The following is a 27,774-nucleotide window of genomic DNA, read 5'->3' as shown; positions in this document are numbered from 1 at the left end:
CCACGTCAAAGGCCATATCCTCGACCTTGTCTGCTCTGCCAATCTACCGGTTCTCAACATCCACCCTACTCCATTCCCTCTGTCTGACCACACTCTCATCCAGTTCACTGTCTCATCCCCCTCCCCACGCCCCCTTAACCTCAGACAAATAACATTCCGGAACACCAAAGCACTTGACCCTCTGCAACTCTCCGACCTACTCACCACAGCTCTCACCCTGCACCCAGCCTCCTCCTCACCTGATGATCTCACCAATTTCCTCAATGACACACTGTCTGCCTCCCTCGACTCCCTTGCCCCCCGCAAAACCAAAACCATCTCCTTCAACTCCTCTGCCCCCTGGTTCACACCCCACCTCCGCACCATGAAGCAAACTGGCCGCCAACTGGAACGACTCTACAAGAAAACCTCACTCACCGTCCATCTTCAAGCACTCAAAATCCACCTCTCCACCTATAAAGAAGCCCTCACTGCCGCCAAGTCTGCCTACTACTCCTCCATCATCAACGACCCCAGCCACAACTCAAAAACACTCTTCTCCACTGTCAACAACCTCCTCAAACCCCGCACCGACGCCCTCCCTACCTTCACACCCGACCTATGCAACTCTTTCCTACAGTTTTTTGCAGACAAAATCACCACCATCCATCAGTCACTATCCCCCGTGTCTGACCCAGCAGCCCCTACTCCAGCCCCTCTCCTCTCCATCCCTCTTGACCTGCCTCCCCCTCCCCCACACCGCCGCCTCTCCTGCTTCACTCCAGTTACCCCCTCAACCATCTCCAAACTCATCAGCTCATCGAAACCCACATCCTGCTCCCTCGACCCCCTCCCCACCCCCCTGCTGAAATCATGCCTCCCGGTCCTCTGCCCCTACCTCACCAATCTCCCCTACCTCTCCTCCCTGTCCCATGGTATTGTCCCCTCCGCCTTCAAAACTGCCTCTGTCACCCCAATCCTCAAGAAACCTGGTCTCGACCCCTCCATCCTCAACCACTACCGGCCCATCTCCAACCTCCCCTTCCTCTCCAAAACCCTGGAACGCCTTGTCGCCACACAACTCCAAACTCACCTGCACTCCAATAACCTCTTTGAACCCCGCCAATCCGGTTTCCGCCCACTCCACTCCACAGAAACTGCACTCCTCAAAGTTCTCAACGACCTCCTCACCTCTGCTCTGCCGACACTGGATCCCTCACCTTCCTCATCCTCCTCGACCTGAGTGCAGCCTTCGATACCGTGAACCACGCCATCCTGCTGTCCAGACTTGAGGGTCTCGGTATCGAAGGCACCGCACTCAGGTGGCTCCACTCCTACCTCTCCAACCGCTCCCACTTCATCTCCCTCCACAACCACTCCTCCGCCCCCTCCACAGTCTCACACGGTGTCCCCCAAGGCTCCGTACTCGGCCCACTCCTCTTCCTCATCTACATCCTCCCCCTTGGTAAGATCCTCCGCCACTTCAACCTCAACTTCCACTGCTACGCCGACGACACCCAGATCTACTTCAGCACTAAATCCCCTCAGAACCCACCCCTCTCCCATATCAACTCCTGCCTGTCTGCAATAAAAGTCTGGATGCAACACAACTTCCTTCAACTAAACAGCAATAAAACTGAACTCCTCCTCATCGGCTCCAAATCCACCCTCAGCAAACTCAACAACCCCTCACTCACCATCGACTGCACCACCGTTTCCCCATCTCCTCAGGCACGCAACCTTGGTGTAATCTTTAACCCCACCCTCTCCCTTGAGCCCCACATCCGCCATATTGTCAAAACCTCCTTCTACCATCTCCGCAACATCGCCAAGATCCGGTCCTCCCTCTCACACCCTGCTGCTGAAACACTCATTCACGCCTTCATCTCCTCCCGTCTGGACTACTGCAACTCACTCCTCTACGGCACCAACTCCACCCTCATCAATAAACTCCAACTGGTCCAAAACGCAGCCGCCCGTCTCCTCACCCACACCAAATCCTGGCACCACATCACCCCAGTCCTTCAACAACTCCACTGGCTTCCCATCTCCTCCCGGATCACCTACAAAATCCTCGTCATCACTTACAAAGCTCTCCACCAACTGGCCCCCCCATATCTCACCAACCTCCTCTCCCCCTACCAACCCTCCCGTTCCCTCCGATCCACCTCTGCCGGCCTTCTCTCCACCCCCAAATCCAACCTCCGCAGTTTCGGCGACAGAGCTTTCTCCAGGGCAGCTCCCAAGCTCTGGAACTCTCTCCCCCCGGACATTAGAGAATCAGACTCCCTCAATGTCTTCCAATCTCGCCTCAAAACCCATCTCTTCTCCTCTGCCTTCTCCTAGCTCCGCCTGCCTATCCCTGTGTGCCTGTGTCGTGTTTGTCCATTGTCTGTTGCACTTACGTCGTCCCCGCCCCATTAGTGTTTCTTTGTTTGTAAAGCGTCTTTGAGTCCTAGAAAAGCGCTATATAAAACCCATGTTTATTATTATTATTATTATTAAAAGGAGAACAATATAAAAACAACATAGAAACAACATAAAAACAACATAGTACCTGATGTAAGAGCAAGGGAGACATTTAAGGTGCATGTGTTCGCTCAACAGGGAGCCACTTAAAGTGCATTTTGTTACGCTCACAGCTGGTGGCATTAAAGTGCGAGGAATGTGGCAGCAGTTCATTACATGAGCAGCATTTAGATATATACATACAGTATATAGATATAATACATACTATGTAATAAAAGATAATATATATGTATATAGTTAGATACGTAAAAAATAAGGTAAAACGTTATAAGAAGTAGCAGCAGTACATTACACGAGCAGCAGTTTAGATATATACATATATAGATATAATACGTGCTATGTACTATATATAAAAGATAATAAATATGTATATAATTAGATACGTGAAAAAGTAAGCAACGTTAGATTAAGCAACACGGACAGGAATGCCCCACCACAGCTAAAGCTAGGGATTGGCAAGGACCTCAGTATACATGGGTGACGATACCATGCACTGCCCCTATGCCAAGTTTCGACCTGGCCTTGTTTCTTTGTTTTTTAGTTTATGTTTGTGTTTGGATTTGTCTGTTCTAAAACAAAAACCTTAAAAATAAAGTAAACAAAACAAAACATAAAGAATTATTAAGCTTTGTTTAGGGGGCATTTTTAAAAGACCCCATCGTCCCAATTCTTTAGAGGCATATATATATATATATATATATATATATATATATATATATATATATACATACATACAGTATATATATATACAGTGTGTGTATATATATATATATATATCCATACGGGGTTGTGCTTCGGGGGGAACGGGCACTGCACTAGTAATACATAAATACAGACTGGTTATTTTTACCCAGTGTTATGAAAACATATACACAGGCATACACTCAGTCAGACTGCCCTTGAGAAACCCCAATCCCACACTTCTATGTGGCTGACAGCATCACTTTTAGCTGTTTGCATTTCAAGAATTCAGAGATTGTTTTCTGTCCCTTCTGCCTCTTCATTTTTGCGCGTAATCAGGCCAATCTAATGCTGCTGTTTAGCTCACTGCTTTCTTTATAAAACCCTTGCTACGCACGACACGCATGTCATTGACATTGATAAACAATATTATGCAGGTGATGATTGGTTGATGTCAAATCACATCGCAGTTGTCAGTGGAATGGGTGAGAGTGACATGTTTGGCTCATTTGGTTTGAAGTACAAGTTTTGAGAGAGAGAAAAAAAACGCTGGCTTTTATTCATAAAAATATTATATCAGGCTGAGTTACAGTCCTCCTGAGCCGGGTGGTTCCGGTTCCGATGTACCAGTCTAAATGTGGCCTAAGTCACACGGGCTAGAAAACTGCTCTCTATATGAATTAAAATGTCTGGCCTCACCCTAATCACTGACGTCAACCAGGGATTTTGCCATTGACAGATGACAATAGGTCCTTTTGTGATGACTACCTGCTCTCCTGGAAAATCGCCCAGAGTTAGCCTGGTAAACCCAGCCTCCACGTCTATGTGCTACGGTATCAGTCACAAGTGACTGATAGCACATACTGTAGATAGAGGTCACGTGGAGTCACAAGTGACTGATAGCACATAGATAGAGGTCACGTGGAGGCTGGGTTTGCCCAGGCTAGCCCAGAGTAGCCAAATACAGGAATCAACAAGCCCAACACTCCCCACAGCACACTCACTCCTCTGTCTTCTTCATCTTCTACTTCTTCCCTAACCCCCCCCCCCCCACACACACACACACACACAGGCTCGGCATAGCACCACCTACTGGCAAACACAAAAAGCGGTTTATCTCGAGAACCGTTTGTCCGATCAACTTCAGACTTGGGGAGTGTGCTTAGGGGGACCTGCTGGAGTGCATGGCCGAATTGCGTGTAATTCGGCATAGCGCCACTTACTGGCAAACACAAAAAGTTGTTCATCTTGAGAACCATTCGTCAGATTGACTTCAAACTTGGTGAGTGCGCTTAGGGGGACCTGATGGAGTGCAGTGCTGAATTGCGTGTAATTCGCCATAGTGCCACCTACTGGCAAACACAAAAAGTGATTTATCTCGAGAACCGTTCCTCCGATCGACTTCAAAATTGGGCAATGCACTTAGGGGGACCTGACGGATTGCAGTGCCGAATTTTATCCAATTAGGCTCAGTGCCACCTACTGGCAACACAAAAAGTGGTTTACGTCGAGAACCATTCGTTGGATCGACTTCAACCTCTGGGAGTGCGCTTAGGGGGAACTGACGGAGTTCACTGCCGTATTTTGTGCAATTCGGCATAGCGCCACCTACCGATACTTTACACATCTAGCAAGTCCTAGCAAACTAGATTTGAAGCTGGTATTCCATCTATTAATCGCTCTCTCATATATTATGTATATATATATATATATATATTAGGGGTGGGGGAAAAAATCGATTCACCTAAGTATCGCGATTTTTAATGTCACGATTTTTTGGATCGATCTTTTATTCCAGAATCGATAATCGCAAATTTAAAAAAAAAAAAAAAAAAAAAAAAAATTTTTTTTTTTTTGGGTGCTTGCAGTCAGGCCACTCACTGAACAGCAGGCCAGGCGCCGCCTACTGGTTTACTAGTGGTTTTATTACTTTATTAGTTAGTCTGAAGTAATAATTACACTTCAGGGTTAAAGTGGGTGCATCTCATTGTAAAATTGGACCCAAATCTGGCTTCAAACGGCCCAAATTTCACGCGCGTTGGCCCATATCGGCCTGGCCTGCTTGGTATCTAATGCCCGGCCTGAATTATGATCCCAGTCCGCCCCTGTTTTTAACTATATCGCCCAGCCCTACTCATGATATATAATATACAGTCTCTAGTGTATGATTCAACTTTTCCCATGTTCTAATCTAGTGTAAAAAAGCAAACAAACTGAAAAAATAAAAGAAAAAAATAAACAAAAATCGCAATAAATCGTAATATCGAATCGCAATAATCGTAGAATCGCAATAATCGTGAATCGCAATATATATCGAATCGGCACCAAAGTATCGTGATAGTATCGAATCGGGAGATAAGTGAATCGGCACAGCCCTAATATATATATATATATATATATATATATATAGCCATGACGATATTAGACAATATATATACAAATATTAGACAATATATATACTGTTGTGAATTCTCTCATGCTGTGTATGGCAGGTCTCTGTGGGATAGAAGGTTACACCCACAATATCAATCATCTCCATGCCTGATTAACAATTGGAGGCCAATTGGAGGCAGGTGTGTTCCCAGGCCAGTCCATATCTAGCTCTCACACAGAGCTGAGAACTCTTTGCCTCCCAACTCATTTTCATGCCATGCTTCCCTGACATGTAAGCCTGTGATCTTATTTCTGTTTATGCACATTTCATTTGTTGTAATATGTTGAGCTAATTATTTAAGGGTCAGCTGGTAATTGTTTGATTTGTCATTTGATATTCACTTTGTATTATTGACTTTGGCTTGTAGTGTCTGTTTGCACTGCAGGAAACCATGTCTTGGATGGAAGAATAAAATAAATCTCTGCTGATGCAACTTTATGAACATTGTCTCAATGCCTCTTTAATTTGAGAGCCTTAGGCGGTCAGCCAACTTTTAAAAACCAGAGAAAAAGTGTATACATACAGTATATATATGATGCTTTTGTTTGTCTTTCTGTTACTCCCCCATATACAGACCAGAGGCACCCAAAAAGGCTGTTCCCACCAATAGGAAAGCTCCATTACACACACACACACACACACACACACACACACACACACACACACACACACACACACACACACACACAGAGAGAGAGAGTTGACAGGTAGACAGACATGCTGCTGACCTAGAGGAGTGAAGATGTGACTGACAGATCTAGGCCCCACCCCTCCCCAGGCCATGAGGTTGAAGAGAATACTGCAGATTACTCTGGGGCTTGGTGTCTTCCTTGTCTTTATGCTCGCCACTCAGACCATCCAGATGGGACACTTCCAGATTCCCAGATGGACTGCCAGTGGGAAGACTGGTGAGGGATTATTATTTTTATTTGTATTTATCATTATCATTATTATTATTATTAGTGTTATTGTTAGTATTTGCTGCTGTTGTTGTTATTATTCTCATTATTATTCCTACTGTTGTTGTGTTGTTGTTGGTGGTAGCATTAGCATTATTGCCTGAACCAGTGGCACAAGACATCATGTACTATTTTCTTACCTAGCGACCATATCAAAGTGATAATTACGGTTTATAATTATTTGTATTAGTAGTATTCGCAGAATCATTAGTACACATGCAATAGTAGTAGGAATATTAATGTTGTAGGAGTAGCAAAAGTAGTAGTAGTATTCTTTTATTATCTTAAATTTTACTCTGAAGGTTTAAGTCAAGTTTATTTGTATAGCACATTTCATACACAGAGGCAATTCAAAGTGCTTCACATAAAATGGATCACACAAGAAAATAAAAGAATAAAAGAAGAGGATAAAATAGGATAAAAGCATCACAACCGAACTTTGAAAAAGAGCATAAAAAGTGCATTAAGCGACAAGCGTAGTAGTTGCAAAAATAGCAAAAAACTTACAGAGGACTTGAAACATCATTGGGTTTGTATAAAATCAGATAATATTTGTTCCGTTGGTAGAATAAATCAATCTTTCGAATATTAAATCACCCGAAATCATGGCTATATAAGAAAACATGTTTAATGAAAGGAAAAAGACCTTTATACCAAATGACTGTTTTCTTTTTAGTTGTGGTCTTCTTCTTTTACTATTCTACCATAGACTCTATAACATTTCGACACTTATTCAGCGGGTATATTGCATGTTGCGTTCAAGTGCACTGTAAAAAATATTTTTTTTCTTTTTTTTTTTTTTTTGCAATTCCATCGCGGGCCACACAGGGGGCGCCCGCGGGCCGTATGCGTATGTATTACTATTAAGTAGGCATAGCCTACTTAATAGTAATTCATATATGACTCAGTGTGTTCATCAAACATACCTTTCATTAGTTGATGATGCGGTAAGCATCAATTAATGGCTTAATTCATCATGAGTTAAGCATCAATTCATGCACATGTGTGCACCAGTATTGTAAAGTGTTACCACATTTACTTACTAAACAAACAGACTATATTGTATAACAAGACCTCAACCACAGCCGACCACACACAGTTGAAAAACTTTGTGGCTTCCCAGTTGCTGATTCGCTCATGCCGTGCACCTGTGACCCACCTATGTAGAGTAATGTGATATACGCGATATACGCTATCAATCAGTGCCGAAGTTTTTAGGTGCTCCACAGCGCCAGATGTATCGGTTCGGTGCTCAGTGGTTGGGAGGGTCTACTGCAGTTTACAATTTTGAGCATCCGCTCCGCCATATGCAAAAGTGCCCAGGTATTGGAATGTACACACTATTTGGGAGTGCCAGGGCACCCATCCCATGGATAACAACATTGTCTCGGAGGTGGGTACAGTTTTATTGTGATTGATAGCGTGTATATCGGCGTTGCAGTGGCTGTGTTCATCCAAGACTCTGAAGGAAGAATGACTGATGAGCCTCGCATTGAGGCTACTATATATACTAGATCAGGGGTTCCAAACTTTTCAAACCAAGTACTACACTATGTACCGAACCAAATTTCACAGGGACCACTTCCACTGCGGATACCAGCAATGTTTCCCCGATAAAATATTGGATTTATTTAGTTTTAGTTTAGAAGTTTATGGGAACGCGAATGTGGGTTCAGCATGATCATCTTTACAAACGTGAATAACGTTTATGACTTTTGGAACGTAAATGCGTTATTTTTTTTAAACATGATTTTTAGAAAACTCTTCAAAAAGCTAAATAAGTCATCCCTGCGGCCTGCGGTACTCTATATATTTGGCTGGATGGCAAGGGCGGCCTGTCTGTAAAGCGGGAATGTCACTCATTCACACAACTTCCTGGTCCAGATGATGTCATAATGTCATTTGGAAAAGTTTTGCCATGGTGTCACTGTCACTGTCACTATTGCGCTCTCCATCTTCATTCGCAGAACTTCCTGGACCAAATGACATCATAATCATCATTTGGTCCAGGACGTTCTCTGAATGAACGGGGAGCTCTCGGTCCAGACAAGTGAAACATTGTTCATTATATGAGTGATTTTGTGATACAACACTGCTGGTTGAAAATCAGCAAAGTGGCCCTGTAATCCCAAATGGGCTGGGAAACCAACCTGTACAAAACGTCTTGATCTACACACATCTTTGTATGGATCTTTGTATGATGAACTAGGCGGGAGCCCCCTGACCCCCCAGGCTGGACAGGCAGAGCCACCCAGGGCGGTGAAGCCTGCCAAGCCCAAGCCCGTGGCGCCGGCCCGGATTCCACAGAGGTAACACACAGAACTTACCATTATTTTCATTCTCCATTCATCGATTATTTTCTCGATTAATCGATTAGTTGTCTGGTCTGACGCCTTCTTGTTGTTCTCTCCTTAGGCCATGTGCTTGTGCTAACCCCTGTATTACAGACCTGTGGCTGTCGGACTGGTTTAGCCAACGTTACAATCCTCAACAAACACTCCTCCTCAACACAACCGGCAAGTTAACTGACGATGTTTTGAAATGGTGGCTGGTAAGGAAAGCACTGACTATTAGTAATACTGTATTGTTGCAGAGAGAGCGAGAGGGAGACATAGTTTTTTTTTTTTTTTTTGTGGTCAAATAAATATTTGGGAGCAGCTGCCAGTGTGCGGGCTCTATTTTTATTACCCACTTGGTTCAAATGCCTCTCCTTATATAGTAGATAGGAGTAGCTACGTATAAGACCATTGTCACATCTTGGGGAAACACAAAATGCTCAGCTTTGGAAGTTTCATCAGCTATTCAAACGTAAAGCTTATTTTTAAATGCCTGCATGTCCATGTCCACGCTCCTTCCTCTTTTAATGATTACGTTGTAAGACACCAGCAGACCAGTAGAATTAACACACAGGCTTCTACAAACGGAGACTGTCGTGTCCCGATGTGTAAAACCTTGTTTGGACAATCAGTTTTCTCTGTTAAAGGAGCAGAACTATGGAACAGTCTACCTACTGAGCTGGAAACACAACACGATGTTAATGTTTTTAACAGGGGTATTAAGTCATGGTTAAAAGACAAACAACTGTGTTCTCACACTTAATACCCTTGGAGACCTCTGGTGGTACTCTGTGTATTATGGCTGTATTGTGTGTACATCGTGTGTACATTGTGTGTACTGTATTGTGTGTACATCCTTGAATATTTGTATGTATAGCTTTGCTCATGTGGTTTTATATTTGATTATGTTTCTTTTCGGGTATGTCCTCTGGGGTGTATTTTAGTGGCTTTTTTTGTGACTTTCTTGTCAATACATTTATATGTATAGGTTTAGGATTGTGGTTTTATATTTGATTGTTTCTTTTTGGGTATGTCCTTTTGGGTTGTATTTTAATGTAAAATTTAATGTAAAAGTCACCTGTGGACAGGTGTTGAAAATTAGCGTTCCGCTATAAACACTTAACACTGTGTATCTGGTTGTTGTGCATACATGTATGTTACATCTCCAATGCTCTGTGATGTCCATATCAAATAAACTTAACCTAACCTATAAGGTATATTTATATTATACCTTATACTGCCCCCCCCCCCCCCCACCTCCAGCACCTCCAGGTGCCCAGAGACGAGCTGCCTATGGAGGAAGTGATATCGCAGATGTTCAGGATCATCTCCCCCCCGACCGTGGACTTCAAGCCCCTCCCCTCTCGTTGCCGTCGTTGTGCAGTGGTTGGCAACTCAGGCAAACTGCTACAGTCCAGATACGGCAGCCTGATCGACTCCCATGATGTTGTGATCCGGTACACACACACACACACACACACACACACACACACACACACACACACACACAGAGTACCCTGTATCTAATGGTTTCTTTGTATGGGGATTTCGGTTAAATGTCTGAAATAAAGTCTGTGGTAAACAAAGGTTTATGAAATGGTGAACTTTGTGTTCAGCAAGATCATTTCACAAATGAGGACCACTTTGATGAGCTCTGAAGCGTTTTCTAAAAATCACGATTTTCACATTTACGCTTAAATTAAAACTGGTCCTCATTTGTGAATATTATCTTGCGGAACACAAACCTTAACCTTATTTCAGGCATTTTTTTAATTATTATTTTTTCAGATTTCTCATCACCCATTTTCTTCCCAATGTACTGGCCAATTTGCTCCACCCCCTCTGCCGATCTGGGGAGAGGCGTAGCTTTGCTGTCCACTTTTCTTCACCTGACAGCGGGGAGCTTCACTGGCAGGACGTAGCACGTGGGCGGATCACACTAATTCCCACCAGTTCCCTTCCGCCCCGAACAGGCACCCCCGACCCCTTAGTTCAGGCTTTTAACCGAAATTCCATACAAAAATCCCATTGACGTTGAGACGAAGGGAACCCGGAAGTGCATGGGCTTCTGGGTTGGCCTACAGAAATACCTCTTCCCTGCGGTATTCTATTGTCTCTGATCAATATGATGATGTCACCCTCATCCTCAGTATGAACAGGGCGGTGACGCGAGGTTAATATGATGTCACCCTCATCCTCAGTATGAACAGGGCGGTGACGCGAGGTTAATATGATGTCACCCTCATCCTCAGTATGAACAGGGCGGTGACGCGAGGTTAATATGATGATGTCACCCTCATCCTCAGTATGAACAGGGCGGTGACGCGAGGTTAATATGATGTCACCCTCATCCTCAGTATGAACAGGGCGGTGACGCGAGGTTAATATGATGTCACCCTCATCCTCAGTATGAACAGGGCGGTGACGCGAGGTTAATATGATGTCACCCTCATCCTCAGTATGAACAGGGCGGTGACGCGAGGTTAATATGATGATGTCACCCTCATCCTCAGTATGAACAGGGCGGTGACGCGAGGTTAATATGATGTCACCCTCATCCTCAGTATGAACAGGGCGGTGACGCGAGGTTAATATGATGTCACCCTCATCCTCAGTATGAACAGGGCGGTGACGCGAGCAGGGGCGTATGCAGAAATTGAATTATAGGTGGGCCTGGATCAAATTGGGTGGGCCTGGATAGGAAGGGGTGCAGATGCCCGGCCGAAGAAAATTTGACGTGTTATTTTACTAAAAATAATGCATTTGACCATCATTTCAAGTAGAATGATACCACCCAAGCAAGAATATTTCAAGTGTTTCAAGTAGGGATGCACGATATATCGGCAATCATATCGGTATCGGCCAGTATCGGCCGATTTTTTAACATATCGGTCATATCGGTATCGGTCAGATGTTGCAATGTTAATATCGGTTATCATTATCAGCCAAATTCTTCACATTGATATGAAATAATGCAGTAAATCTATGATTTATGGGCTTTTCCAAAGGCTTTGCAAATAAAGAAATGCATAACTTTTTCAAATTCAGTGTTAACATGTGTTTTTCAGTATGTACAAAATGTGATGATCATAAAAATGTGGTTTTATACAGATCATATCGACATCGGTAAATATCGGTTATCGGCCATAACAGCAATGTTAATATCGGTTATCGGCATCGGCCAAAATTTTCATATCGGTGCATCCCTAGTTTCAAGTGCTTTACTGAAATATTTGGACCATATAATGATAAACAATTATCTCAACCTTAAAAGGTTACATATAGGTGCCAAATGTTGCATACATGAATGCTTATACTTGTGTGTATACTGTTACTTTATACAGAAATTAGAACCACTGATCCATATACTGCTGTGAGTTTAAAAAATAACAACACTGAGGCTGCTTCAAGTTGTCATGCATTAGACTCTGGAGATGATGTGCCCTGCGTTTTTACAAAAGTAACAAAACCATTGGCTAGCAATGCAGCAGCAAGTTTGCCTCTAGAAAACAACCAATTTAAAAAAAATATATATATATATATTTTTTTTTTTTTTTTTTTTTTTGGGTGGGCCAGGGCAAGAAGTGGGTGGGCCTGTGCCTACCCAGGCCCACCCGTAGATACGCCCCTGGACGCGAGGTTAATATGATGTCACCCTTATCCTCAGTATGAACAGGGCGGTGACGCGAGGTTAATATGATGTCACCCTTATCCTCAGTATGAACAGGGCGGTGACGCGAGGTTAATATGATGTCACCCTCATCCTCAGTATGAACAGGGCGGTGACGCGAGGTTAATATGATGATGTCACCCTCATCCTCAGTATGAACAGGGCGGTGACGCGAGGTTAATATGATGATGTCACCCTCATCCTCAGTATGAACAGGGCGGTGACGCGAGGTTAATATGATGATGTCACCCTCATCCTCAGTATGAACAGGGCGGTGACGCGAGGTTAATATGATGTCACCCTCATCCTCAGTATGAACAGGGCGGTGACGCGAGGTTAATATGATGTCACCCTCATCCTCAGTATGAACAGGGCGGTGACGCGAGGTTAATATGATGATGTCACCCTCATCCTCAGTATGAACAGGGCGGTGACGCGAGGTTAATATGATGTCACCCTCATCCTCAGTATGAACAGGGCGGTGACGCGAGGTTAATATGATGATGTCACCCTCATCCTCAGTATGAACAGGGCGGTGACGCGAGGTTTTGAGGAGGATGTTGGGAATCGGACTACACATCACTTCCTGTACCCGGAGAGTGCGGTGGATCTTGAGCAGGGCGTCCGCCTCGTGCTGCTGCCCTACAAACTGAGAGACCTACGGTGGCTGACCAGCGCACTGTCCACCGGAAGCATCGCAATGTAATGTATTATCTGGGAATATATCATTTATGTATTATGTACATACAGAAATATATTTGGATATCTGACCCATAAATATATGTGTACGCAATATACAGTGTTATGAGAAATTTCACACTACAAACTACAAAGCGCTGACGTCTGTGGAAAAGTCTGTGAGTGCATGTGTATAATAGGGTGTGTGTGAAGCCATGCATGATGAGGTTGTGTATATGAAAGTAGTAAAGTAAATAATGACAATAATTGTCAGAAATGCAAGTGGAAGAATGTGTCCTCCCCTGACAGGATTCTGGGCCAAAAACACTCATTCTGAAAGAATGGAAGTCCCCCTCTTCACCTTCTTTCCAACTGCCCAGAAACGCCGCTGTTGCATACTCCTGTACTTGTTTAATTGTTGTTATTGAGTCTATTTCTGCAAAAACTGGACTTTATGGCTGTTTTAAACTAGACAAACGCTGACATTACACCTAGGGGGCGGACAGGCAAGGAGGCGGCCATTACCGTTTTGATAGTGACGTTCCTGATTGGCCGGTTACGATGTCAGCTACGAGGCGGGTCGCTGATTGGCTCGTCCACTTTGCAGTCTCTGCAGAAAGCCTCCCAGAGTTGAGGCCAGACGGTCTGGTAGAACAAAATGAAATGCGAGTTCACGTGGCTGGCTGGTTTAGCAGGCTATTGCGGTTTGGCTGTTAGCTTTGTTTTCTCCCATCTGTCGTGTCGTGCCAAAAAGAGATTGCCTGTCAGAGGTGGACAATACTCAACTGTACTACTCGAGTACAACTACTTGAGTAGTTTTTTTTACTTAACTTAACTAGCTTAACCTAACTACTTGTAGTTTTTTTTAAGGATTTGTACTTTCTAAGTATTTTTATAATGCTATACTTTTACTCTTACTTGAGTAATTGTAATAATAGATATTCTACTTGAGTACTTTTAAATGTGTGAGTAATAGTGATGCGCGGGTCAGGGTTTTTTAACACCCGCACCAACCCAACCTGTCATCGGAGCCAGTCCTGTTAAAATATCTGAAAACCCAGAACCCAACCCAACCCAGCAGCCCACAAACGGCCAATTTAATGTAATATGTCTCTGGATTCACGATGAGCGCAGCAGAGCTCTCCAAGGTGTCCAAACTCGTCTCCTTCTCTCTCACAGACACACACGCGTGTGCCGGTGCGCGACTGGACAACAGTTTTACTGCTCTGGATGCGTTGCGCGGCGGCTGCTTTCATGTCGTCGAGTTCTTTCTGCTTCGTCGGCTACAAACTCGGCTATTATCGATCTTTCCTCAATTAATCCAAGGTCTCAAAATGGATCACATCTTAATAAAGGGTCACGATATTTTCATAATTTGCCAACCCAATATAACATAACTAACTAGCGGCTAATATTAGCCACAGTAGGCAACTAGCGCTGAACCGGAAGAACAAATACGTTTGCGTCGAACGCGGAAGAGAGAAAAAGTGGGCGTGGTGAATAGATAAGACCCTTAGCTAAGACTGGGCAGGTCCTGTTGTAACTGAGATCTCTGTAAATGTGTTTTTAAGACAGCTACTGTAAATGTCAGTTACATCTATGATGCTGCAGCACAGGAAACTGAACTGCTGCATTGATAATTAGTGTTCATTTTGTTTATTTTTTTATTTAGTCTTTGTCCTGTGTCAAATATTTAGTCAGCCTCATCCTGTTTTTGTTTAGTCAAGTTTTAGTCGACTAAGTCTCGTCTTAGTCTTGGGGGGAAAACGTTCAACGAACATTTTTCATCATAGTTTTCACCAACGAAATTACCACTACGTCACACAGGCCCTCTGAGACCCATTTCATGCCATCTTTAACAAACATATTCATTCTGTTCGCTCTGTGTGTGTGTGTGTGTGTGTGTGTGTGTGTGTGTTCTCAGGACCTACGTAAAAGTTCGAGCCAGAGTGAAGGCTGATAAAGACAAGGTAGGCTTCCTACAGAATATTCCATGCATTTTTATAGTTTGTTTTTTATTTACTTATTCATTTTAGATTACATTAGATTTATTTCGAACATGGTGGGAAAAAACCCCATAAAGAATAAAAGGAATATAGGCAAGAACATGTAAAAGCAAGAATAGTCAATTAGAGTTCACAGCATACAGTATACAGCAATTTACATTTGTATATCATGCCCGAAAAGGAGTAGGAAGAAGTAAATACTTATCATGTCCTACCCCTTGTTTTATATCATAGGCTTAATCTGAAAGTAGAAGAATTATAATGTAATAACATGTTGTACTACTGTAATAATATATGAGATGTGCATACTCAAATTGTTTCCATAATATTATCACATACTATAGAGTTGCACCTAATATTTGTAGCATACTATATAAACATACTTACACACATAGGTACACACACACACACACACACACACACACACACACACACACACACACACACACACACACACACACACAGTCCCACATACACATTTACAAACAATCACAATTGAATCGAACATAGTTACGTTATAAAATCCATTCTGTATCTATTTAATATCAAATCTGTTTGAATTGATTAAGTGATCTACATGACATCAATTCCTCAGTTATTCCACAGATTAACTCCTTTAGTGCTAATACAGTGATATTTTGTATTTGTCCTGACCAGTTATTTTTTGAACAACCAGGTTCCTCTTCTTAAGTCATGATGACTTTCTCTCATTTGAAACAACTTTTGGATACTGTTAGGTAGTAATTGGTTTTTGGCTCTGTACATGATTTGAACCGTTCTGTAGGCAACCAGGTCTTTAAATGTCAGTGTTTTTAGTTTGATAAAGTATGGGTTTGTCGGTTCTCTGTAAGTAGTTTTGTTTATAATTCTTATGGCTCTCTTTTGAAGGATGAAGATTGGAGTAGTGTTAGATTTTGTGTTTCCCCACACTTCCACACAGTAGGTGATGTATGGGTGTATAAAGGAACAGTAAAGTGTGAATAATGAAGTTTGATTGAGAATACCTTTGACTTTGTATAATATTGCAATTGATTTTGATAATTTAGCTTTTATATAATTTGTGTGTGGTTTCCAGCACAATTTATCTATTATAACTCCCAGAAATTTGATTTCAAATACTCTTTCAATTTCTACTCCATTTATCATGAGTTTCTTGTTAGAGTTGATTGCACGATTCCTAAAGATTATGTTTTACTTAAGTTCAGTGTTAGTTTGTTAGTCAAACCATCTCTTTAGCTTGATTAATTCAGTTTCCACAGTATCCAAAAGTTGATCAAGGTTCTTACCACAGCAAAATAAATGAGTATCGTCTGCAAATATGATTGATTTGAGTAATTTAGACACTTCACAAATGTTATTCATACATAAAATAAACAACAATGGTCCCACCACCGAGCCCTGGAGCACCCCACAAGTCACTGATGCCCCGTTGGAAAGAGGGTGACTCAAAATGGTTAATAAAAAGCGAATGTTTTGGTCACTCAGTGGTGTTTTGAGCCTGACGAATGTGGTTACAGCCAGCAGGCAGCGAGCTTAGCTAACGTAGCTAACAGCTAGCTAGCTACTATTTGCCAGCTTGACTCAGAATTGAATTGTCATACATGTACGTTTAAGCAATATCACACAACCTGGACGCAACCTGTGTCCAGGTTGTAAAAAAGGACACAGGACTGGAATGATCACGTGTGTGTGCGTGTGTGTGTGTGTGTGTGTGTGTGTGTGTGTGTGTAGATTCTGGTCGTGAACCCGGTGTTTCTTAAGTACGTTCATGACCATTGGAATGAGCATCACGGCGACTACCCATCCACCGGCATGTTGACCCTGATATTCTCCCTGCACATGTGTGACCAGGTGTGTGGTCATACTATGGTATGACATGGTATAGCATGTTAAAGGATAATAAGAAAATCATGTTCGGTTTGATAATTTATCATAGTACTATATAATGTCATATAATCCACTATGATGAAATATGTTAATACTGTAGTATGATGGAGTAAGATGTAATATGATTGTAGTGTCATGTAGTATAACACCTTGGTCCCACCAGGCCCGTCTGCGCAGCGTTCCGGCTACGCCGCGGCTTTGCTCCGTCCTCTGCACATCGGCATGTCCCACTGCACACGTTTCAGAAGTGGAGCGCTTCCGAGCGCTGCCTGCAGCTGGATGCAAGATCGCGCGGGATTTACGAGATCGCGCGATACTGTGTGTACAACATGGTGGATGTAAAGAGCACAACACACAAACAACACAGTCTGTCGTTGACTTGCTTTTGATTTGGTCATTTTCCCTTGATTTGTGCGCTCCTACCATGAGTAAGTAGGCTGAAATGATTTATTTATTTGTCATAGGCCTACTGTGCCTGTTAGCAGGAGGATAACTCTTGCATTTCTTGTCTACTTGAAAGACTATAGAGGGAGGGGGGGAGAAGGAGAAGGAGTCTGTATTGGGTCTGCACACGGTGCTTTATTATGAAAATCGACCGGATTCTCGTGCAGTTGCTGTGTCTGACTTCCGGCCTGAACGATCTGCTCTGTGCAGCTTGACGCAGCTTCCAGGCGGCATCTGTGAAAAATAGAACTGCCGCGTATCTTTAGCGGAGCGGGGCGCCGAGCCGCTTCTGGGACGCTTCTGATACGTCCCGTTACGTGCCTGGTGGGATCACACGCATTGATTAAAATGCCCGCGAGCAGCTCCGACGACCGCGTCGGAGCTGGAACGCGTACGTGATGTTCCAGGTGGGATCGAGCTGTAAGTATATGAAAATTGTTTCAATTGTTGGCTGTAAAAATAATAAAATAAAGAGCGGGGCAGGTTGCACAAAACAACTTGAGTTAAGATTTTCCTTAGAAGTTAAAGGAACACTCCGCCCATTTTCAACCAGCTTTGTATCATTAGAACATCAGTAGTATATCAGAAAACTGTAAACTGTTTTGAAGTCTGTCATTTAATTTGACATTTATTGAGTGTTAAAGTGTGGACCAGTGACATCACTGGTCCACACTAACTCAAATTAATAACTCATTAACTCAAATCAACTCTCAATAACTGTCAAACTAGATGAATGACTTCAAAACCGTCATCTAGTTTGACAGTTATTGAGTTGATTTGAGTTATTTAATGAGTTATTAATTTGAATTATGATGACTCCCTGACTCGCCCTGATAACACTTCCCAGTTACTGACTCCCTAACTCGCCCTGATAACACTTCCCAGTTACTCTGATGACTCCCTAACTCGCCCTGATAACACTTCCCAGTTACTCTGATGACTCCCTAACTCGCCCTGATAACACTTCCCAGTTACTATGATGACTCCCTAACTCGCCCTGATAACACTTCCCAGTTACTCTGATGACTCCCTAACTTGCCCTGATAACACTTCCCAGTTACTATGATGACTCCCTAACTCACCCTGATAACACTTCCCAGTTACTCTGATGACTCCCTGACTCGCCCTGATAACAATTCCCAGTTACTCTGATGACTCCCTGACTCGCCCTGATAACACTTCCCAGTTACTATGATGACTCCCTAACTCGCCCTGATAACACTTCCCAGTTACTCTGATGACTCCCTGACTTGCCCTGATAACAATTACCAGGTACTCTGACTCCTTGTCTCGCTCTGATAACAATTCCCAGTTACTCTGACTCGCCCCTTTAACACTTCCCAGGTACTCTGACTCCCTGACTCGTCCTGATAACACTTCCCAGTTACTCTGATGACTCCCTGACTCGCTCTGATAACACTTCCCAGGTACTCTGACTCCCTGACTAGCCCTGATAACACTTCCCGGTTACTCTGATGACTCCCTGACTCGCCCTGATAACACTTCCCAGTTACCCTGACTCCCTGACTCGCCCTGATAACACTTCCCAGTTACTCTGACTCCCTGACTCGCCCTGATAACACTTCGCAGTTATTCTGATGACTCCCTGACTCGCCCTGATAACACTTCCCAGTTACTATGACTCCCTAACTCGCCCTGATAGCACTTCCTAGTTACTCTGACTCGCCCTGATAACACTTCAGTTACTCTGATGACTCCCTGACTTGCCCTAACACGTCAGTTATTCTGATGACTCCCTGACTCGCCCTGATAACACTGCCCAGTTACTATGATGACTCCCTAACTCGCCCTGATAACACTTCCCAGTTACTCTGATGACTCCCTAACTCGCCCTCATAACACTTCCCAGTTACTCTGATGACTCCCTGACTTGCCCTGATAACACTTCCCAGGTACTCTGACTCCCTGTCTCGCCCTGATAACAATTCCCAGTTACTCTGATGACTCCCTGACTCGCCCTGATAACACTTCCCAGGTACTCTGACTCCCTGTCTCGCCCTGATAACACTTCCCAGTTACTCTGACTCCCTGACTCGTCCTGATAACACTTCCCAGTTACTCTGATGACTCCCTGACTCGCCCTGATAACACTTCCCAGGTACTCTGACTCCTTGACTTGCCCTGATAACACTTCGCAGTTACTCTGATGACTCCCTGACTCGCCCTGATAACACTTCCCAGTTACTCTGATGACTCCCTGACTTGCCCTGATAACACTTCGCAGTTACTCTGATGACTCCCTGACTCGCCCTGATAACACTTCAGTTACTCTGATGACTCCCTGACTCGCCCTGATAACACTTCGCAGTTACTCTGATGACGCCCTGACTCGCCCTGATAACACTTCGCAGTTACTCTGATGACTCCCTGACTCGCCCTGATAACACTTCAGTTACTCTGATGACTCCCTGACTCGCCCTGATAACACTTCGCAGTTACTCTGATGACTCCCTGACTCACCCTGATAACACTTCCCAGTTACTCTGATTACTCCCTGACTCGCCCTGATAACACTTCCCAGTTACTCTGATGACTCCCTGACTCGCCCTGATAACACTTCCCAGTTACTCTGATGACTCCCTGACTCGCCCTGATAACACTTCCCAGTTACTCTGATGACTCCCTGACTCGCCCTGATAACACTTCCCAGTTACTCTGATGGCTCCCTGACTCACCCTGATAACACTTCCCAGTTACTCTGATGACTCCCTGACTCGCCCTGATAACACTTCCCAGTTACTCTGATGACTCCCTGACTCGCCCTGATAACACTTCAGTTATTCTGATGACTCCCTGACTCGCCCTGATAACACTTCACTTCACTTCTGATGACTCCCTGACTCGCCCTGATAACACTTCGCAGTTACTCTGATGGCGCCCTGACTCGCCCTCATAACACTTCGCAGTTACTCTGATGACTCCCTGACTTGCCCTGATAACACTTCCCAGGTACTCTGACTCCCTGTCTCGCCCTGATAACAATTCCCAGTTACTCTGATGACTCCCTGACTCACCCTGATAACACTTCCCAGGTACTCTGACTCCCTGACTCGCCCTGATAACACTTCCCAGTTACTCTGACTCCCTGACTCGTCCTGATAACACTTCCCAGTTACTCTGATGACTCCCTGACTCGCCCTGATAACACTTGTTATTCTGATGACTCCCTGACTCGCCCTGATAACACTTCAGTTACTCTGACTCCCTGACTCGCCCTGATAACACTTCACAGTTACTCTGATGACTCCCTGACTCGCCCTGATAACACTTGTTATTCTGATGACTCCCTGAATCGCCCTTATAACACTTCCCAGGTACTCTGACTCCTTGACTTGCCCTGATAACACTTCGCAGTTACTCTGATGACTCCCTGACTCGCCCTGATAACACTTCGCAGTTACTCTGATGACTCCCTGACTCGCCCTGATAACACTTCAGTTACTCTGATGACTCCCTGACTCGCCCTGATAACACTTCGCAGTTACTCTGATGACTCCCTGACTCACCCTGATAACACTTCCCAGTTACTCTGATGACTCCCTGACTCGCCCTGATAACACTTCCCAGTTACTCTGATGACTCCCTGACTCGCCCTGATAACACTTCCCAGTTACTCTGATGACTCCCTGACTCGCCCTGATAACACTTCCCAGTTACTCTGATGACTCCCTGACTCGCCCTGATAACACTTCCCAGTTACTCTGATGGCTCCCTGACTCGCCCTGATAACACTTCAGTTACTCTGATGACTCCCTGTCTCGCCCTGATAACACTTCACAGTTACTCTGATGACTCCCTGACTCGCCCTGATAACACTTCAGTTATTCTGATGACTCCCTGACTCGCCCTGATAACACTTTGCAGTTACTCTGATGACTCCCTGACTCGCCCTGATAACACTTCCCAGTTACTCTGATGACTCCCTGACTCGCCCTGATAACACTTCCCAGTTACTCTGATGGCTCCCTGACTCGCCCTGATAACACTTCAGTGTTAGAGACACCACAAGCCCTGGCAGAGGTAGTTGGGGCCATCATGTGTCACTACATGTTAGAGGTATGAAGTTCTAGTATATCACATTATATTTTAACATTAAACAGTATGTTATATAGTATATCCTGTCTATGTGTGCAGGTGTCAGTGTTCGGCTATGGCGCCAACCAGCATGGGGTCTGGCATCACTACTTCGAGGACATCTCCTACGGCGGTAGAGTGAATGTGAAGCTCGCCACTCGCACTCACCACCCTGCCAATATTGAATTCCAAGTCATCGAGCAGCTGGCCAATGAGGGCAAGATCAGCCTGCACCTCTGACAGGCCTGCTGAACTACTGACAAGCCTACTGACTGACCAACTGACAAGGCTACTGACTGACCTACTGACTGACCAGCTGACAGGCCTACTAACTGAACAACTGACAGGCCTACTGACAGGCCTACCGACTGACCAACTGACAGGCCTACTGACTGAACAACTGACTGACCAACTGACAGGCCTACTGACTGACCAACTGACAGGCCTACTGACTGACCAACTGACAGGCCTACTAACCAACTCACTGACAGGCCTACTGACTGACCAAATAACAGGCCTACTGACTGACTAGCCAACTGACAGACCTACTGACCCAGACTGTCCACTTAACGAAGGAGGCCAAGATCCAACTACACCTCTGACATGATAATAGATTTACAGATTGAAAATGGAAAGATGCGACAGCACTGACTTCTTGACTGACTGTTTTGTTTGGCGGAGCCTGGGAGGGTGTCATACAGACGTTTATATTTTGTATTTCTTCACTTCATTCTATTTATCGATTCTTCCATTTATTTTAATCTAATGTATCACCAGCCAGCCACACTGATGTTTCCATCCAGACAAACTGGGGATTTGAACAGTAAATAGGACAAGCTAGGAAATAGGATGACTCTGGTCCTTAAGCAGCTTGGCTACAGTAAAAGATTGACAACTAAAACCAGTAACATCAGCTTCGGTTGGATTCAGAATGTCAGAATCGATAGGGTCATCTGGACATCTGGACCTACACTCGATAAGCTCCAACTCCATTCCTGCATCAGTTGGACTGTAAACAGTAAACGCGTCACATGGAAGCAGAAGTCTTGACGCAGACGTCCACGATACAGCGGAAACCCAGAGATATCGGCCGTCTGTCCAAGAGTCTTATTAATCGTCAGACTGATCGACTCTGGGTGTCCAGATTGACCAATCACTGAAGACGGACATTGAATCTGTTGTGTTTTTCAGTCATATGTTGTTTGCTTGCTGCCTTACGTGTTAAGGACTGCATTGAACACATAATTGTAGCAAAAAAGATTGGAGTTAAACAGACAGGTTTGTCAGAACTGTTCAGTAGACAAGTCCTGAGAAAAACCTGAGACTGTAATCTCAGATTGTTGTCACCTATTGCACCTTGAGTTCCTCACCCTTCCCTGTGGTAAATGTTTTTGACTCCCAAAGAGTGTTGTTTTATGTGATCGTATCATGTATTGTACAGATGTTACTCATTTAGTTTTGCAGTACTGCTGCAGTCTTAAAAGTCGGGGCTTTTGTAATAACGTTTTTGATTTTAAAATGGTCTTTGTTCTTAACGAAAGCCCCACTGCAGCCACCTACGAAACTAAAGGTCAGTTTACACCAATAATTAACAAAACTGACTCGTCTCATCTCGGCTCCAGCCATTTCAAAGGTAACCAGAGTTGCAGAGCATTTTAAGCAGTTGCAAGTTTCAACTCGTTGCGTTGCCAATCATTGGTGTGAACTGCCCTTAAATGAGTCACATCTGTATGTTGCTGCAACCAAATTGCCCTCTGAAAATGAATAAATTATGAATTGTACTGGACTCCTTTCACTTATTATGCCCAAATATGACAAGGTGATGATACTTGGGGATTTTAACATTCATGTTGACTGTCCTAATTCTCTCACTAGTTTTTTAAACCTCAATTATTTTAGCCTCTGCGGTTCCCTGAGCATAGAAACAGAGCTGTTTATATCAGAAGAGCCGATTAGTTCAAACTTAATGAAGATGCTTCCACTCACTTTTCTCTCAAAATCATCTCTTTCCAGGTGCGAACAGTAGCAGACTGTTCCTATGCTGGGCACGTATCAGATGTGAGCTTGTATACCGGAGGTTAGAAAAAGCTTCCTTGGGAGTACGGTGGTGCAGTGGTAAGCGCTGTCGCCTCACAGCTCGAAGGTCCTGGGTTCGATTCCCACCTGGGACGCTGTGAACGCTGAAGGAATGCGTGCCCGTCCGCATGTCCTCGAGTGCCCACCGCCCGGGTGGGGTCGTCAAAAAGGGCCTTTCTGTGTGGAGTTTGCATGTTCTCCCCGTGCCTCCCGGGGGTTTCCTTCATATAGGAACCCCTTCACCAAAAACATGCACTATCCTGGTTGCTAATGTGGTTCCTCCTCTAGTCGTTAAGGGCGCCTGTTCAGAGACACCTTATTACTTTGTCAGTTACCCACACAAACCTTCCAAATGTCAGCTTTACAGAGAGAGGAAAACACTTGGCCACTGACACCATGTATAGCCTCAAGGTCATGAAACATCTTCTGACACCATGTATAACCTCAAGGTCATGAAACATCTTCTGACACCATGTATAGCCTCAAGGTCATGAAACATCTTCTGACACCATGTATAGCCTCAAGGTCATGAAACATCTTCTGACACCATGTATAGCCTCAGGGTCATGAAACATCTTCTGACACCATGTATAACCTCAGGGTCATGAAACATCTTCTGACACCATGTATAGCCTCAGGGTCATGAAACATCTTCTGACACCATGTATAGCCTCAGGGTCATGAAACATCTTCTGACACCATGTATAGCCTCAGGGTCTTGAAACATCTTCTGACACCATGTATAGCCTCAGGGTCATGAAACATCTGACACCATGTATAGCCTCAGGGTCATGAAACATGTTCTGACACCATGTATAACCTCAAGGTCATGAAACATCTTCTGACACCATGTATAGCCTCAAGGTCATGAAACATCTTCTGACACCATGTATAGCCTCAAGGTCATGAAACATCTGACACCATGTATAGCCTCAGGGTCATGAAACATCTTCTGACACCATGTATAACCTCAGGGTCATGAAACATCTTCTGTCACCATGTATAGCCTCAGGGTCATGAAACATCTGTCACCATGTATAGCCTCAGGGTCATGAAACATCTTCTGACACCATGTATAACCTCAGGGTCATGAAACATCTTCTGACACCATGTATAACCTCAGGGTCATGAAACATCTGACACCATGTATAGCCTCAGGGTCATGAAACATCTGACACCATGTATAGCCTCAGGGTCATGAAACATCTTCTGACACCATGTATAGCCTCAGGGTCATGAAACATCATCTGTCACCATGTATAGCCTCAGGGTCATGAAACATCTTCTGACACCATGTATAACCTCAAGGTCATGAAACATCTGTCACCATGTATAACCTCAGGGTCATGAAACATCTTCTGACACCATGTATAACCTCAGGGTCATGAAACATCTGTCACCATGTATAACCTCAGGGTCATGAAACATCTTCTGACACCATGTATAGCCTCAGGGTCATGAAACATCTTCTGTCACCATGTATAGCCTCAGGGTCATGAAACATCTGTCACCATGTATAACCTCAGGGTCATGAAACATCTGTCACCATGTATAGCCTCAGGGTCATGAAACATCTTCTGACACCATGTATAACCTCAGGGTCATGAAACATCTGTCACCATGTATAACCTCAGGGTCATGAAACATCTTCTGACACCATGTATAACCTCAAGGTCATGAAACATCTTCTGACACCATGTATAGCCTCAGGGTCATGAAACATCTTCTGACACCATGTATAACCTCAGGGTCATGAAACATCTTCTGACACCATGTATAGCCTCAGGGTCATGAAACATCTTCTGACACCATGTATAACCTCAGGGTCATGAAACATCATCTGACACCATGTATAGCCTCAGGGTCATGAAACATCTTCTGACACCATGTATAGCCTCAGGGTCATGAAACATCTTCTGACACCATGTATAGCCTCAGGGTCATGAAACATCTGACACCATGTATAGCCTCAGGGTCATGAAACATCTGTCACCATGTATAACCTCAGGGTCATGAAACATCTTCTGACACCATGTATAACCTCAGGGTCATGAAACATCTTCTGACACCATGTATAGCCTCAGGGTCATGAAACATCTGTCACCATGTATAACCTCAGGGTCATGAAACATCATCTGACACCATGTATAGCCTCAGGGTCATGAAACATCTGTCACCATGTATAACCTCAGGGTCATGAAACATCATCTGACACCATGTATAGCCTCAGGGTCATGAAACATCTGTCACCATGTATAACCTCAGGGTCATGAAACATCATCTGACACCATGTATAACCTCAGGGTCATGAAACATCTTCTGACACCATGTATAGCCTCAGGGTCATGAAACATCATCTGACACCATGTATAACCTCAGGGTCATGAAACATCTTCTGACACCATGTATAACCTCAGGGTCATGAAACATAATCTGACACCATGTATAACCTCAGGGTCATGAAACATCTTCTGACACCATGTATAGCCTCAGGGTCATGAAACATCATCTGACACCATGTATAACCTCAGGGTCATGAAACATCTTCTGACACCATGTATAACCTCAGGGTCATGAAACATCTTCTGACACCATGTATAGCCTCAGGGTCATGAAACATCATCTGACACCATGTATAACCTCAGGGTCATGAAACATCTTCTGACACCATGTATAACCTCAGGGTCATGAAACATCATCTGACACCATGTATAACCTCAGGGTCATGAAACATCATCTGACACCATGTATAACCTCAGGGTCATGAAACATCTTCTGACACCATGTATAACCTCAGGGTCATGAAACATCTTCTGACACCATGTATAGCCTCAGGGTCATGAAACATCTTCTGACACCATGTATAGCCTCAGGGTCATGAAACATGTTCTATAGATGGAGGATTCCAACCCAATTGCCAGAATAAAATGTCAGCCTTTGTATGTTCAAGATTCACGATTTAAATAATCACTTCAATTGTAAGTATACAAACAAGGAATTTGACATACACATTAACAGCAGAAGACGGAGCAACACAGAAAAACGATTTCAAATTTGAAAGTGCAAAATATAAAGTCATTTAAAGTGACATCTGATTGGGGGGGCGGGTAGGGTAAGTACAACTTTATTTGTATAGCACCCTTCTCAGCACGGATGCACAGAGTGCTTCACAGTGGTTTAGAGTCAAAATATAAAATACAGCAAAAAGGACATAAAGATAACACAACATACAACACGCAGACTCAGAGTTCAGAGTACAAAATCAACAGTTCCATCTACAAAAGTCCAAACGCCTGTCTGAAAAGGTGGGTCTTCAGCTGTCCCTTGAAGATCTCCACAGAAGCAGAGGCTTTTAAGTCCTGGTGGAGCTCATTCCAGAGCTTTGGGGCGACCGCCTCAAAGGCTCGGTCCCCCTTTGTCTTTAGTCTGGTGCGGGGCACCACCAGGAGGCGCTGGTCGGCGGCCTTCAGGACTCGGCTGGTCCTAAGTTCATCAATGTAGGCAGGGGCTAGACCAGGGACAGCTCTGTAAGTAAAAACTAGGACCTTGAATCCTGAACTGGACAGGGAGCCAGTGCAGGGAGGCTAAGATTGGAGTTATATGAGATGATTTTTTGGACCTAGTAAGCAGCCTAGCTGCGGCGTTTTGGACCAGTTGTAGCCGGTTCACTGACGCTTTGCTCAGGCAGGTGAACAGGGAATTGCAATAGTCTAACTGCGATGATATAAAAGCATGAACAGACATTTCCACCTCTGCATGGGATACAATAGGCCTGAGTCTAGCGATGTTCCTGAGGTGGAAAAAACAGGTACGTGTCAGAGGTTTTACATGCATCTCAAGGTGCATCGACTGATCAAAGATTACACCCAAGTTCCTGATGTTTGGATGAATAGGATAGTGTCCAGGCCGAGGATTCTGCAGAGAGTTTGTTACCCTACAGGTAGCTCATCAGCATCCAGACAAATGATGTATAGACAGGAAGCGGCTGGTCTTAATGATG

General features: G+C 44.1%; 1 protein-coding gene across 1 annotated transcript in view; it reads left to right on the top strand.

Annotated features, from left to right (window-relative positions):
* LOC310773969 (CMP-N-acetylneuraminate-beta-galactosamide-alpha-2,3-sialyltransferase 1-like) overlaps positions 1-23,445 on the top strand; it is a 38,847-nt gene extending 15,402 nt beyond the window's left edge. Inside the window, exons 2-9 of the mRNA XM_083634009.1 lie at positions 6,198-6,531; positions 8,792-8,891; positions 8,998-9,133; positions 10,182-10,375; positions 13,111-13,290; positions 15,191-15,236; positions 17,004-17,123; positions 21,759-23,445. Coding sequence (XP_083490135.1) covers positions 6,405-6,531; positions 8,792-8,891; positions 8,998-9,133; positions 10,182-10,375; positions 13,111-13,290; positions 15,191-15,236; positions 17,004-17,123; positions 21,759-21,938 — 1,083 coding nt within the window. The 5' untranslated portion in view covers positions 6,198-6,404 and the 3' untranslated portion in view covers positions 21,939-23,445. The remainder of the gene's footprint in view (positions 1-6,197; positions 6,532-8,791; positions 8,892-8,997; positions 9,134-10,181; positions 10,376-13,110; positions 13,291-15,190; positions 15,237-17,003; positions 17,124-21,758) is intronic.
* The last annotated feature ends 4,329 nt before the right edge of the window (positions 23,446-27,774 follow it).

The sequence above is a fragment of the Poromitra crassiceps genome (assembly GCF_964638095.1).
Source record: "Poromitra crassiceps genome assembly, chromosome: 3".
In the NCBI taxonomy this organism is placed as follows: Eukaryota; Metazoa; Chordata; class Actinopteri; order Beryciformes; family Melamphaidae; genus Poromitra; species Poromitra crassiceps.
This window is presented reverse-complemented; position numbering and strand designations above follow the sequence as displayed.